Raw genomic sequence first — 16,782 nt, 5'->3', positions numbered from 1 at the left:
CCTTCTCCAGTATACTCTAGGTCAATGAATATGCACTTTCACATGCCAGAAAGCTGGGTGTCATACCCTCACCCCCTTATCTAATCCACTGGTCGCTTCTTTCTATCACTTTCTAAGCCACCATTTCTCTCTCTGGACCACTGCAGTAACTTCTTAAGTGGTTTCTATGAGTCTACTTTTGCTCCACTATAATCCATTTCCACACAGCAGCCATACCATTTTTTAAAAGTGGAAATGATCAATGTTGCCACCTTGCTTAAAATCATTTTTAACATAGTACATGAGGCCTTGATCAGGCCTCTGCTTCTTCTCTAGTCTCAGACTGGAACACCCTTTCCTTGCTCTCTCCACTCTAGCCACACTGGCATTCTGAGTTCTTCAAATGCACTGTATTCCTAACTCAAGATCTTTGCAGACATGCTATATGCCTGGCACTGTTCTAAGTGCTTTACATGTATTAACACATTTAACCCTCACAAAAACCCTATGAAGCAGGTACTACTATTATTTCCATTTTACAGATAGGGAAACTGAGGTACAGAGAACTTGCCCCGGGTAAATAGCTAGTGAGGTATAGAGGCAGGATTTGAACCCAGGCAGCCTGGCTGCAGTGTCAATGCTGTTTCCCATCATACTTTGCTACACATGCTATTTCTTCTTCCTGGAATCCCCTTCTTTCTTTTCTGCATAGGTGATTCCTACTCAGTCCCTCAGATCTCAGCTCAAATGTAGTTACTTCAGGGAAGCCTTCTCAGATTAGATATTTAACAGAAGATCCTGTTTCATACTTTCACACTGCCCTATAGCACACTATCCCAGTTTATAATGATATGTTAGTATGATTGTGTGTTTAATGTTTGTCTCCCCCACTAGGCAATAAATTCCATGAACGCAGAGACTGTGTCTGCTTTGCTTAACAGTGTATCCCAGCACAGTACCTGGCACATTAACAGTGTTCAATAAATATTTATTGTTGGAATGGATGAACAAATAAATGACCAGGAAAAAGAGCATTTTTGGCAACGGGGATACACATGAAAGAAAACAGAGGAGCAGGACTGAATAAGGAATTTTACAATTGAGATGATTCTGTGAACAGGTAAATTACTTATATTTTCTATAGTGAACCCTAGGAGGGAAGGAAATAAAGGAGGATAAGGGGAAGGAAGACAACAGATTGAATGAATGGTAATAATTATCACTCAGGAGGAAGGCCAGAGACAGAGTGAACACTAGACAGTTGGGAAACACTAGATTCCCATTGGGAAGAATGCTACACCAAGAAAACCTGACCCCCCCAAAGGGGTCAACCCAACCACCTGCCCTCTCAGCTCCTCTGCCAGAGCTACTGAGCTGCTGCACAGTCATACCGATACCACCACAAATTCATGTTCCTAGTCAGCTACTTCTTCCATTTCCGTGATTTTAAGCCTTCTGTGGTTACCTCAGTCCCTCTACCCTATCATCATCTGCTTGCTTGCTCTTAGAAGATGACCTTGCTTCCTACTTCACTGAAAAGATAAAGATTGTCAGGATGATAATTGCTCAATTTCCCTTCTTCTTCCTCTAAATTAGTGTCACTGTATTCTTCCTATCCTAACCTCTTTTCTTCTAGTCTTGGGGGCAAGTATCCCCTCTACTGTCTAAAGCAAAGCCCTCTTTATTTGTGCTCAGGATCTCAACTAAGAGATGACCCCTTATCAACTCATCCCTATTCTCAGTTTTAGTCTCTCCCAACTGGTTCTTTCACATGTTCAAGTCTCTTCCATATTTTAAAAACAAACAGATTTACATCCCTTGACCCTTGACTACCAGCTATTGTCTTCTTTCATCTTGCCTTCTTGAAAGAAGAGCCTAACAACTTCCTCCACTTCCTTATCTAGCATTCACTGTCCATCCCATAGCAATCTGCTCCTATCATTCCCCTGACCCTCTTCTCACTGCAGTCATCAATAGCCTCCTTGTTGATTAAAAAAAGAAAATCAATGGACACTTTTCAACCCTTATCTTACTTTACACTTCTTTATAAATTTATACTTTCAGTAGCCCTCCTTGTAACTTTCTTCTCTTGTCTTCCATGAACCACTGATTTTCTTCCTGCCGGTTTGCTCCTTCTTCATCTCTCTTGTCTTCTACTCCTTTCCCCCTTCCTTAAATGCTGCTGTTACCCCTGAGTTCTGTCTAGGCTTCTTCTCTCTTCTTGTCCATTTGCTCATTCAGCAAATATTGAGGAAGTGCCTTTAACGTGCCGGGCACTCTTTGGTCTCATCCACTCCATAACTTCAGATACCATCTAAATGCTGATGACTCTCAAATCTGTATCTTCAGTTCAGACCTCTCTACATTAAACCCACATACCCAGCCATGTTTGAACAACTCTACTTAGATGTCCCACAAGCCCTTCAAATTCAAAATGCCCAAAACTGAATTTCATCATTTCCATTTCCCTACCTGACCCCGTTTTTCCTCCTATATTCCCTGACTCAATGATTATTACTACCACTTATTCAGTTGTCCAAGCAAGAAACCTGGGAATCAACTTTGATTCTCCCTACCTACCCTTCCACGTCACATGTGTCACCACATTTATAAGCCCTATACATTCTACCTCCTTGTCTTTTGTTTCTAATTTGTCCCCCTTTCTTCATCTCTATCGGTACTGTCTTTAGTTCAGGCCATAGTTCTCACCTGAGTTATTATAATACCCTAATTTATTTTCTTACTTCTAGTCATACCCACCTCTAATCCACTTTCTATATACTTGCTAGAGTAATCTCATTTCAACATGTTACCCTCTTACTTAAATCTTTCAGTGGCCCCCTACAGCTTTCAGGTTGAATTCCAAATCCTTTAACAAGTCATATAAGGACCTTCGGGATCTGACACCTGCCTACCTCTCTTGCCTCATCTCTCACTGCTCACTTCTTTATCCGTGAAGTCTCCAGTGCCACTCCCTAATCTTAAATATGACCAAAAACCTGTTAATAGGAGTTACTTTAAGATTTCCCCAAACTAACATAATGCTTAACCAACATCTCTAAACTTCTGGTAGAGAAGAAGCTGAGAAATAGGAGCTCTATCATTCCACTCACACACTTGTAATTTTTCCCATCAAATGTCAAGTTCCTTCTACCTGTTGCTTCAGACGATTAAGTTCAGCTCTCTGGGGATCAATATTAACAACAGGTTTGTTCTTGATTTTTCTTGCTCTGTCAGCATAGCGAAGAGTATTTAATGTTTCCTCTAGATTGGAGTCAGCAGGACTCACACAGGCTATCATAAGAGTGTGGCTATTACCTCCTAGAGAATCTGAAAAAGAACAAGGGAAGGAAATGAAATCAAACAAGTAGGATGCAAGCAAAACTGTCCATTTGGGTTGGTGACTTCAATCTCAGAGCTGTAAGAAAAAAAGTCTTAAGTATCTACAAGTTTCCTATTGTGTCAATATAAAAACATTAAGATTTTTGTTGTATAAAATGGTATAGTTTAGAATCCTATTGCATGTGTCCTCGTTCTTAAGAGAGACTGTGACTTCAGTAGTTAATCAGGTTAAAACAAAAAAAAACTTACTGGGCCAAGTAAGTTAGGAGTCACTATTAGGATTAAAATTTCTTAGGATGCCCCCTCTAGGTAGATCTTAACTCCTTAGGGAATTCTGCTTATCAGCAGTAATAAAGGCAGTAACTAAGTTCATTTTCAGGTACAAAGTACTAAGTACAGCTGACACGCTACATACAGATTTTTTGGCTCTCAAAGCCATATATGAAGACATTTTTTCCATTACCTTAGAAGCCTGCTTGCCAACAGGTCTCTCTCCTGTTTATCAACTAGACAGCTCTGTATGTCATAGTCCAAAAATCTGGCTTTTTACCTGTTCTATCTTTGCTTTCTCAGCACTATCATTCTGAGTTACTCTCTTATTCTTAGAGGCACTTTGGGCTTACCTTGAAGCAGTCGAGTCAACTTGGAATCTCTGTAGGGCACAAAGCCACCCTTTTTGTCATCTCCAAGAGCACTGATTACATTTCCCAAGCATAGGAGGCCTCGGTTAATATTAATACCTAATAGCAGGAAACAAAATTTAAATTGCTTGGTAACATATACCCATGTTACCTGGGTAACATCTAACATATACCTATCCTGAGAAAGAGATAAGAAATAAAGACCCTATAGAAATATTACATCAGCAATCTTAAAGAAACCTCTTAATCTTGTTCACTTTTCTGAGAGTGCCTCTTTTTTTTTTTCAAACAGAAAGCTTTATAGAAATGAAAAACAACAGTATTTAAAAATCTTTAGTGTTCTTATCAGATATTCTTATGCTCTTTGGGAAACAGGCCATATTTTTCCTAGGTGGTATGGGTAGAAATGGGAATAAACATAATGCTGGTAGAAGCTGGTGATATCCACTCTGATATTTTACTTTCTTTCCATCTCTTCCTCTTTCAAACAGTTGGTCTTCCAGTTAAGCAAAGTTCAAAGGACAAAGATGAATGCACAATTGAGTCTGTTGGCACTTCTTGCCCTTTCCCATGGAAACAAAGCAGAGAGACAGATAATGATCACCATGACAATAACCACTTGTATAGTTATTTACAAGTGGTTATATACATTATCACACTTTTAATATACATTATCACACTTAATGCTTAAATTAATGCTGTGAAATTACATTAAAAGCTATTTTTTATTATTATCATTATTTTAACTATCATTTTCAGTTTATTGATGACAGAACTAGCTCAAAGGTTAAATGACTTGTCTAAGGTCAAGTGGTACCACTAGCGGATAAGTGGTAGGCCTGAGATTCCGTCTCAGGATTGCAGTCAAATCCTATGCTCTTTCTATTATACCACAATGAAATACCTTTCCTCTTATTGCTTTAAATAGAGTAAAGGTTCTTTTCCACTTCTTAAATTCCAAGGTTTACTTTTTAAACATTATAATAATCTGAGGTCCCTTGAAAGCCCCTGACCCTCCCATGGTTATGGTTATCATGGAAAGTCTATGTAGTATAATGGTTAAGTGCATGGGCAATGGTGTCAGATAGACCTAGGTTCTAATCCTGGCTCTGTCACTGATTAGCTATGCGATTTTGGGTAAGCTCCTCTATAAAATGAGGCAAATCTACCCACCTCGTTAGGCTGTGGTGGGGAGTTAACAAGATACTTTGCACAAAACAAAGTTAAATGATATATAAATGGCATCATTATTGTTAGTGCTGTACTACTTTACTTATTCAGCTGTACTTTGGACTCCCTTATAACCTGAAACAATTATATCTACAAGATCCTGAACTCCAAAATTCCTCTCTGCATCCTACTACTATCCTTCCATTTCTTTCATGGATCCTGTTCTTCACCCTTATTGTGGCTACAAATTTACTGACGCTTTCTTTCTTTTTTCTTTTTTCAGCTGCACCACGTAGCACGTGGGATCTGAATTTCCCAACCAGGGATCGAACCCGTGCTCCCTGAAGTGGAAGCGCGGAGTCTTAACCATTGGACTGCCAGGGAAGTCCCTACTGACGCTTTCTAATACTCCCAGTAGATCATCCTTCCTGGGCCTTAAACTACCTATTCCCTGCGGTCAATCATTTCAGTTATGTTTTCCCAAGCACTCAGTAGACCCATGACCTTCTGCCATTCCTACCATGTCAATTCCCAGGCCTAGGTTAAACCAACTGTGTGTGTGTACACGTGTGTGCGCGCACGTGCACGTAAGTTTCTGAAAGTCACATAACGAAATGGACTGGATCCATCCATTATAAAACACGCTATCTGACCTTGGCTGAACCCTTGGCCAATAGACAATCTTCTCTTCTTCATTCTTCCTTCACCACAGCAGCTATTCTAAACACTCATCATTTCCAAGACTGGAAATCTACCTTCACTCTATTAGTAGATGATTTCAACAAATACATTATGGTGATCAATTATTCACAAGGGCTCCCTAACCTTCCCTCTCCTCACTTCACAGTCTTTCCTTTGCTGTTACTGATTCCTTTGTCCTTCTCCTTGTTTCAGAGGAGGAAATGACTACCTTTATTTTCCCTTCAGCCTCTGCCAGTGTTTCTATTCCCTCCATTTTCCCAGGGACCCTGGATCCCTCGATCTTCCCCCTCCTTCTTAGATCTTCAATTTATTTTTCCTTCATGAATTCCTTCTTTTCAGTCTATCCACATGCTCAAATCTCCCCAACCTAAAACAAAAACAATTCCCTCAAGCAACTATCTCTTTCTTTTCCCTTTATTGCAAGTTGGAAGGGGTACCATTTTTCAGGGCCACTTATCCCATCCAGGATGTGAAGGAGATCCTGCTGAGATTGATCAAACCTCACCAATGCCTGTACTAATCCGCATATTAGTTCACTCCTTTCTCTTCTTTCCCCCTTTTAGCCAAACAGAACATTGTGCCATCTTATTGGCCCATATCCCATCTAGGATGTGAAGGAGAGACTGCTGAGGTTTTTCAAACCTGCTGAGCAAAATGTCCATCTATAGTTCCACAGGAACAACAATAAAAGTCCAGATGAGCCTTGAGAAGAAATTATGGCTACTATGATCTAAGCAAGAAGCACAAACTTAAGGATAAAAAGGCTGATTTTTTTTTCTTCAAGTGAGAGTTGGAGTTTTGGAATAGATAGGAGCAAGGGAAATGAATGTCCCTTTGGAAAGAAATCATCACAAAACAGCATTTGATTTCCTGTTGTTAAGAGAAAATTCTTGACATGGTTGGAGATTATATATCAGAAAGACTGGGAAGAACATGTCTGCAGAGACTTAAAAGTTCTAATCAAGGATGGCTATGGAGAAAGTGCCCAGATAAAATTATAAGACCAGAAGTTCCTCTTCTCTCTAAAAGATTGAGAACAGACCAAGTGAGGAGAGGATCAAGAATACTACTTAACAGCTTCGGGTATTTGTTCACTAGGGCAACAAATAAATAATAAAGTAGAGATTTTAACTTTAAAAAGGGACTAGAACTTCACAAGTATCATGGAGGCACGTTACAATTGGTTTCACAACTAGAATAAAAGGGTATATTGGTAACAGGAGAGAAAAACGAGGCAGAAGAGAAACGAAGCAGCAGCTCTCAACTGGGGACAATTTTGCTTCCTGCAGGACATTTGGCAATATCTGGAGACATTTTGGTTGTCACAATCTGTGAGGTCAGGGGGAGTGCTACTGGCATCTAGTGGGTAGAGGGCAAGGATACCACGAAACACCCTACAATGCCCTGGACAGTCCCTGCCCCCCAATATTGTTTGACCCAAAATGTCAATAGTGCCACAGCTGAGAAACCCTGCTCTACATGTGAAGAAAATATGTATGAGCCTAAGGCAAGTAGCACAGCCAAGAAAATTAGGGTGAAAAACATAAGTAATATGATAGTATAGATATGGTCTGCCTATCTAGAAGGGGAATGATCTATTACTGCACTAGATCACAAGACTTACAGGAGTAACTACTAAGAGGGGATACAGTGGAAAGGAACTTGATTGGGAGATAGACTCTTAGCTCAAACTCTGCCTCTCCCACTTATCAATGTGTGTGACCTTGGACAAGCCACTAAAACTTTCCTTTATCCATAAAACAGGTGTAATACATACCTTACCTCATGAGGCTATGATAAAAATCAAATGTGATCTATAAAGTGCTACCTACATGTAAGTTATTATTATTATTTTTTTTTAATTTTTATTTATTTACTTATTTTTATTTTTGGCTGTGTTGGGTCTTCGTTTCTGTGCGAGGGCCTTCTCTAGTTGCGGCAAGCAGGGGCCACTGTTCGTTGCGGTGTGCGGGCCTTTCACTGTCACGGCCTCTCTTGTTGTGGGGCACGGGCTCCAGACGCGCAGGCTCAGTCGCTGTGGCTCACGGGCCCAGTTGCTCCGCGGCATGTGGGATCCTCCCAGACCAGGGCCCGAACCCGTGTCCCCTGCACTGGCAGGCAGACTCTCAACCACTGCGCCACCAGGGAAGCCCAAGTTATTATTAATAGGATAGAGGAACTTAGATAATCTGGATATTTGCTAAGTTACATGACAGTGAAAGCAGAGCACCCAATAAATTCCTTATCTACTCTGATGACAATTTCTTCACCAAAAAGATACTGCAAGTGAAGAAGGAAATGGCAGTATCTTGAAGTTGGCCTTCAAGTTGAGACACATGGAAGAACTGATTATGTAAGTAAAATGATGAGAATCTGGTTGTAGGGGACCGAGGTGCATGGTCAGACATCAGTATGCTAGATGGTAAGAAAACGTATCTCTAAAATTCAGGAAAAAAGATAGTTAAGTTTCTGGTACAGAAAGTCTAAAGAGGGAAAAGTATGAAAGGCTTTCAAAAAATAAAATTGTAATTATCTAGGCACATATTATTCCAATAAAAAATTGATATAGCTTCATAGGAACCGATGTAACAAATAAAATTATATACAAAAAGAACACAGAGCGCATTAGAGGAAATTCTGTTCAAACACAGGAAACTGACCACCAGCATTTCTTTCCCCCCTAAGATACCACTAAAAGGAATTTAAAAAGTAATAACCCGTAAGATCACAGAGCACAGGAGAGGAAATATCCATAGACAAGAGGTTTCAATGTGTTTTTAGAGCACAGGTAGAGAAGCAATAACTGACTCAGCAAGGTGGAGGAGCCTCAATCTAAAGTGCCTGCAGAGGGACAATAATGACCACGACAGTGATAATAACAGCTAAGTTTACATAGTGTTTACTATGAGCCAGATACTGTTCTAGGAACTTTATACTTATTACCTTACTTAATCCTCACAATAGTCCTATAAAGTATGCATCAAGTATGATTATGTCTGTTGACAGATATGAGAGCTGAGGCACAAAGAGATTAGGTAACTTGCCTAAGGTCACATAGCTAATATGTGGCAGAGTCAGGATTCAGATGGAGGCAGTCTGGCTCCCAAGTCCATGATCTTAACCTCTATGCTCTATGGAAATGAGCAAATTTGCTCACTTAGAGGCACCAGGTACCTTGGAAAGAGGAGAGATTTGAGGCTGAAAAGATGGGGTTGGTAGAAAATATATTTAAAGAAAGCTTGAACTCTCACGTCGCCCCTCCAGAGCCATGTGACTACTGTGTCCCCCATTCTCAACCATTTCCAGTCTACTTAATGGGATAGTTTTTCCAATACCCACCCATTAAATGTTGGTATTCTCTTGGGACTGTCTTAGGCTCTTTGCTTACTATATATACTCTTCCTGGGCTATCTCATCCTTGCCTAGAGTTCCAATAAACACCTATATTAATGACTTCCTCAAATTCCCATCTCCAAACCAGACCTCTTTCCTACTGTCCAAAGCTATATTTTGTCTGCCTACTGAATAACCTCCAGTGGGCTGTGCCCACGTGGCATTGCATAACACAAACTTGAACAACACAGAATTCATCTTTCAGTGCAAATCTATTTCACTCCCAGCACTGTTCCTTTTCATTGTCTCACCACCTAACCAGCCATCCAACAAACAACAGACCTGTGACATCCTGGACTCTCCCTCTTTTCTCACCCCACACATCTGAGTCCTTATCATCATTTAGTGAATATGTTCAATATTCTAGGCACTGTGCTAGGCATTAGAGGTAGAAAGATGAATAAGTCACAATCCCTACTCTCGAGGAGTTAAAAATCTAAAGGGAGATAGACACACCAACAAAAAATAATTGCAAATATAATGTTAAAGGAAAAGGTAAGTATAGTAAAAATGGGTTCTCATAGGAGTGGGAATTGAAAATTTGAGCTGAACTGTGAAGAATGACTAGGACAATGCTGATGGAGGAGGGAAGAGTAGGAAAGAAGAATGTAAGGTCATTCCAGGCAGAGAAGTAACATGTCAAGGCACATATTTGTGAGAGAGCATCATACATTTAGGAACTATAGGGAGTTCAACAGGAAAATAATGCAAGCTATGAGATAGAGAGTAACAAATAATGAGGCCAGAGGACAGTTAGGGACAGATCATAAAGAGCATGAAAGATATGTCATGCTCAGGTATTTGTGTTTATCCTGTAGGACAGTGGTTTTCAAATTGTGTTCCTCAGAACCTTAGGGATACTTTAGGGAACCACAAAAATACTGCAGAGTTTCTGCAACTGTAATTTGGATTTTGTTTTAAAAATTATTTCTATTGTGGTAAAATATATATAACATAAAATGTACCGTTTTAACAGTTTTTAAGTGTATAGTTCAGTGGCATTAAGTACATTCACACTGCTGTGCAACCATCACCGCTATTTGACGTTATTTTAACTATTTTAAAAACTGCATTTAAGGGACTTCCCTGGTGGTCCAGTGGTAAAGAATCCGCCTTCCAATGCAGGGGACATGGGTTCGATCCCTGGTCGGGGAACTAAGACCCCACATGCCACAGGGCAACTAAGCCTGCACGCCACAACTAGTGAGCCCCCGTGCCTCAATCAGAGAGCCTGCCTGCTGCAAACTACAGAGCCCATGTGCTCTGGAGCCCACATGCCGCAACTAGAGAGAGAAAGACCTGCACGCCACAACTAGAGAGAAGCCTGCGTGCCGCAACGAAGATCCCGCATGCTGCAACGAAAGATCCCACATGCCACAACTAAGACCCGACGATGCAGCAAAGACAAAAAACAAAAAAACCCTATATTGTTTTTTAAAAAAACCTGCATTTAAATGGCTCATTCCAATGTGCTATAAAGCAAATCTTTTTTTTTTAATAGATCTTTATTGGAGTCTAATTGCTTCACAAAACTGTGTTAGAATCTACCGACACATTATCTTGCACAGCAAGGTTAATTAATTTTTCTGCAGTCTTTGAAAATACCTCTATTATTTGTACATATGTTTGAATTTTTTGCAAATGTGTAATTTAAGGTTGTGGCTTTGCACTAGACTTTTGCCCAGTTCACATGCACACTCACGGAAAACTGTACAGATAATTATACCACTGTAGCACATGAGCTTGTACTGAAACACCAGACAGAGGCAGTTACTCAATTCATGTGCTCATCACTGCGTCATAGTTGGTTGTGTGGTACCAAATGAATATGGACCTCAACATGTTATGATATACTATTAAAGATGGTTTCACAAACTAATTGTCCATTGGTGGATGAATGAATAAAGAAAATGTGGTACACACAGAGAGAGAAATATTATTCAGCCACAAAAAGGAAGAAAATCCTGCCTTTTGCAACATAGATGGACCCTGAGGGTATCATGCTGAGTGAAATAAATCAGATGGAGAAAGACAAATACTGTGTGTCCTCACCTTATATGTGGAATTTTAAAAAAGCTGAACTCATAGAAAGAGAGTAGAATAGTGGCTGCCAGAGGCTGAGGGGTGGGGGAAATGGGAAGATGCTGGTCAAAGAGTACAAACATCCAGCTATTAGATGAATAACTTCTGGGTATCTCAAGTACAGCATGGTGACTATAATCAACAGTACTGTATTATGTACTTGATGGCTGTTAAGAGACTAAATCTTTTTTTAATTAAAAAAGTTTATTGAGATAACGTTGGTTTATATCATTATATGTTTCATGTGCACATTACATTTCTACTTCTATATGTCCTACAGTATGCTCACCACCAAAGTTTTAGTTTCCATCCATCACTATACAGTTGATTCCCTTTACCCATTTCATCTTTCCCCAACCCCTTCCCCTCTGGTAACCACTACTTTGTTCTAAGGGAGTAAAGCTTAAATGTTCTCACCACACACACACAAAAATGGTAATCATGTGAGGGGATGGAGATGTTAACCAACCTTATTGTGGTAACCATTTCGCAACATATACATGTGTCAAATCATCACATTGTACACCCTAAATGTAACATATGCTATATGTCAAGAATATCTCAATAAAGCTGGAAAAAAAAAGAAAATGTGATGGTGCATATGAAGCACTTAGCCAATGGCACTCAAAAAAAAAAAAAAGATGGTTTCAGTGCTTCTTGTAAGCTTTGTGTCTTGTTAGACATTTATAGCTATTATATAACATATTAGGAAATATATCGTTAGTGATCCAACATTGAATTTAAATGTCCTATCACTCCTCATTGAAGCTCCTAGATCAGTTTAATAATTGAAGAGATTGTAAAGTGGGCTGTTAAAAAATGTTTATAACTCATAATTATGTATTAGTATGAATCAGGATTTTCTTGATAATGTGTGACAAGAAAAAAATATAGAAAAAATAGATACAAAACCTTAAATAAGATTGTAGCTGTCACCCAGAATCCCCATCATGTTATATACTAAGAACTAAGAGTGTTCACTGGAGCTAGTGTGTAATAGCAAAAGTCTGGAACCAACCTAAATGTTTATCAATAGGGGAATGGTATAATAAATACAGTGGCATATCTATACAATATATGGACATGAAAAAGAATACAGTAGAGATGTATATACTGATATGGAACAATCTCCATAAATACAGGGTAGATTAGAACAGAGTGCATAGTATGCTTCCATTTATACAGAAAGAGAGAATGTCTAAAGACATAGACTAGGGATTTGGGGAAAGAGAAGAAGTTACTTTTCATTATACTGCATTAAAAAAAACCTTTTTATTTTGAAATAATTATAGACTCACAGGAAGCTGCAAAGAAATGTACAGCAAGGTCTTGTGCACCATTCACCCAGCCTCCCCCAATGGTAACATCTCACATAACCATAGTACACTATCAGAACCAGGAAATTAGCATTGGCACAATCCCCAGATGTTATTCAGATGTGACCAATTTTTACACATACTCTGTGTGTGTGTGTGTGTGCGTGTGTGTGCGTGTAGTTCTGTGTAATTTTATCACATGTATAACTTCATGTAATGATCACCAAAATCAAGATATAGAACTGTACTATCATCACAAGGCTCTCTTGTGCTGCCCTTTATAGGCACACCTACCTCTTCACCCTCCAATCCCTAACCCCTGGCAATCATTAAGCTTTCTCGCCTATAATTTTGTTATTTCAAGAATGTATAAACGGCATATACAGTATGTAACCTTTTGAGACTAGTCTTTTTTTTTTCACTCAGCATAATAATAATCCATCCAAGGAGTCTGTTTTAATAGTTCATTCCTTTTTACTGCTAAATAGTATTACATGGCATGGATGTACCACAGTTTGTTCAACCATTCATTCACCTGCTGGTGGACATTTGAGTTGTTTCCAGTTTTTGGTTATTACAAATAGAGCAGCTATGATGAACATCTGCATACAGGTTTTTGTGTGAACATACACTTTTTCAGGAATAAATGTCCAATAGTGCAATGTATGAGAAATTCAATTTCACCACATTCTTGCCAGCATTTGGTATTGTTACTATTTCTTCTTTTAGCTATTCTGAGAGGTGTACAGTGAAATCTCCTTGTGGTTTTCACTTGTATTTCCTTAATGACTAAGGATGTTGAACATCTTTTCATGTGCTTATTGCCGTTTGTATATCCTCTTCAGTGAAATATCTGTTCGTGTCTTGCTCATTTTCTAGTTGGATTATTTTTTACTATTGAGTTTTGAGAGTTCTTCATATATTCTAGATACAAGTCCTTTGCTGGATGTACTGCATTTTTTTTACCATGAAAAATCTTATGATATGCAATATACAGAAAGAAATTGTTATCATAAAAATAGCTATAATAGGGGCTTCCCTGGTGGCGCAGTGGTTGAGAGTCTGCCTGCCAATGCAGGGGACACGGGTTCGAGCCCTGGTCTGGGAAGATCCCACATGCCGCGGAGCAACTGGGCCCGTGAGCCACAACTACTGAGCCTGCGCATCTGGAGCCTGTGCTCCGCAACAAGAGAGGCCACGATAGTGAGAGGCCCGTGCACCGCGATGAAGAGTGGCCCCCGCTTGCCACAACTAGAGAAAGCCCTCGCACAGAAATGAAGACCCAACACGGCCATGGATAAATAAATAAATTAATTTTAAAAAAAGACTATATAAATTAAAATCACAAGTTTAAAAAAAATAGCTATAATATTCTTATTGTTTGAAGATTGACCTACTCAATGTTATAAATTTGAACTTACAAAATAAATTTATGTGAATTTAAAATCTGTTTTTAAATTTATTTCAGCTGTTAGAATTTGTTTTAAGACTTCATTTGAAAAAGAGTTCCTCTGCTTTAAAAAGAAGGCAGATTAAAAACATCTATTGTAGATGATGTACACAAATGAAAGGTTTTAAAGAAGGAATAAACATGATCAAATTTAGATTTCAGAAATATTACTTTGGTAGTCATTTGGAAGGCAGATTTGGGAGTAAAAAACTGGTGTTTAAGAAACCAGTTAGGAGGTTATTTTTTTTTTTTTGAGGAAAAGATGGACAATTTAATATATTCTGTTGGGGAAGATGGCTATCCATATGGAAAAACATAAAACTAAGTTGCTACCTCACACCACACGTAGCTATAAATTCCAGACAGATTTAAGACTTTTTTTAAAGAAGAAAACATAGGAGAAATGCCTTTATGTCTGTATGGCTACACTGAAATTCTATTTATATAAAAAACCCAACACTTTATATGACAAAAGACATCATACACTTAGTAAAAAGATGTGCCACAGATGGGGACAAAATATTTGGAACTCATAAAACTGACCACTTATGTCCAGAATATATGAACTCCCTCTCCCAATTAATTTTCTAAAAAGTCAATAGAAAAAGAAGCAAAGTATTTGAGTTGGCAATTCACAGAATTTAACAGATAACAATATAGGACATATAAGACACAAATAAGTTTTTAGTATAAGTATGTCCTGTGTATCCTGTATTCCTAGTATATCCGTGTCCTGGGCTTCCTGTGGTTTATTTGGCAACTTTACTGAAAAGACAACCTTACTAGAAATCAAAACATACAAATTACAACAACAATAAAATTTTGCATCCATCAATTTAGCAAAAATGATCAAATTAATAATATTTGCTGGTGGGTGTGTAAAAGGGTATAAACTCCTTAGAGAGGATTTTGCAATACCTACTAAAGTAAAAAACGTTCATTACAATATGACCCAACAATTCTACTTCTGGGTGTCTATCAAGAAACTTTCTCATCAGTGCATAAAGAGACATGTACAAGGATGTAATTTTAATAGTTCAGTTGAGCGATCTCTAAGGACTGGAACCATGGGAGAGGAATGAAGGAGATAGAAGGTGTTTAAGACATAAATATGACATGACCAAGAGACCTTTTGGATGTGGGAGACGAGAAAGAAAGAGGATGAATACGACATGTACTCATATTCCAGGAATAAGGCAGATATTCATATATCCGGCCAGACAACAGTTATGGAACGCCTACTGTGTGTCAGACACAGTCTTAGCACAGGTGGCAAGAAAATACGAACTGGTCACTACCTTCAAGGAAATCAAAGTTTAATGAGAAAAAAAAGACAAATATAATTACAGTGAAAAGGGAGAATGCTGTGAGACGTGGTAGGGTGACAACTGACTGGGAAGAGAGATAATCTTCTATATCATGATAAGGCTTTGGGTTACAGGCTTTTAGGTAAATGCATTTGTCAAAATTCAGCTACAATACACTTAAAATTTGTGCTTTTCATTGTACATTTTACATTAAAGATCTAAAGAAATATTAAACTCCAGTTAATAATATGTAAGCTTAAGAATTTGGGAGAAAGTGCACTAATGTGTGCAATTTACTTTAAAAATGCGTTTTAAAAAAGAATGTGGATTAATGAGTGGATAAATGGACAGATATAAAGCAAATATAGTAAAATATTAATGGCGGAATCCAGATGCTAGGTGTAGGGATGTTCCTGTATAATCTTTCAACTTTGTTGTATCTTTGAAAATTTTCATAATAAAGTGTTAGGAAAAAAATGCTATGGGAGCACCAACTGATGGAAAGACTTCAACCCAAAGTAGAGGTTTCATAGGTGGGTGACATCTGAACTGTGAACTGAAATATTAGTAGGCATTACCAGTCAGACCAAAAGGGAAAAAGAACTCAGGCATTCAATGAGGGCCAATGATGACATGTCAGGCACTATGCCAGGCCCCCGAGGTTCAAAGATGAATAAGACAGAGTTCCCCCTTTTGATTAGCTTGCTGTCTACTGGGAGTCAGCCAGGCAAGGTGATGACTGTAGTACAGAGTTGGGGTAGTGTTAGTGTAGGAAAGAGGTAAGCACTAGATGAGGGAGGTGGGAGTGGAAGGAATTGGAGGGGGTCAAAGGACTGGAGGTGGTTCAAGGGGATGAAATTGGAGCTGAGTAGTGAAGGCCGAAATAGAATTAGCCACGTGAAGACAGAGGGAAGGCATTTATAGCAGAAGGAGCAAGATGTACAAAGACGCATAGACAAGCAAGAACATAGCACACTTAGTATGGCTAGGCTGATTCTGACAAAGGGCTGAGGAGAGGGGAAGCTAGCCAGGTAGGCAAGGCTAGAGCACAAAGGCCTTGCTAAGCAGCGTGGCACAAAGCGAGGAGCTCTGAAAAGAGCTCTAAGCAGGGATATCCCGTTTAGGGAGAACATGCTGCTGCTGGTTGGTAGATAACTTGAACAGGTGCCTGACTGAAGATAAGGAATCCAGTTGGAAAGCATGCTATAAGCTAACGATGAAGGCCTGAACGAAGGTAGTGGTAGTAGGGTTAGAGAAAAGAAAGTGACTTGAGAGATGAGAAAGTAAGACTGACAGGACTTGGTGACTGATGGGATTGGGAAGAGGAGTCAGAGTGAAGGAAGAGTATGGAGTGATGCCCTGGTTTCTGGCTTGGGTGACTGGGGGAATGTTGACATTAT

The 16,782-nt window shown here is 39.0% G+C and overlaps 1 protein-coding gene across 3 annotated transcripts in view; it reads right to left on the bottom strand.

The window, feature by feature from the left end:
• KIF4A (kinesin family member 4A) overlaps nt 1-16,782 on the bottom strand; it is a 125,598-nt gene that overhangs the window by 71,698 nt on the left and 37,118 nt on the right. For all 3 annotated transcript variants that reach the window (XM_068533729.1, XM_068533730.1, XM_068533727.1), the window contains 2 exons: nt 3,945-4,061; nt 3,134-3,309 (listed from right to left, as the gene is read on the bottom strand). In XM_068533729.1, coding sequence (XP_068389830.1) covers nt 3,134-3,309; nt 3,945-4,061 — 293 coding nt within the window. The remainder of the gene's footprint in view (nt 1-3,133; nt 3,310-3,944; nt 4,062-16,782) is intronic.

The sequence above is a fragment of the Eschrichtius robustus genome, chromosome X (assembly GCF_028021215.1).
Source record: "Eschrichtius robustus isolate mEscRob2 chromosome X, mEscRob2.pri, whole genome shotgun sequence".
In the NCBI taxonomy this organism is placed as follows: domain Eukaryota; kingdom Metazoa; phylum Chordata; class Mammalia; order Artiodactyla; family Eschrichtiidae; genus Eschrichtius; species Eschrichtius robustus.
This window is presented reverse-complemented; position numbering and strand designations above follow the sequence as displayed.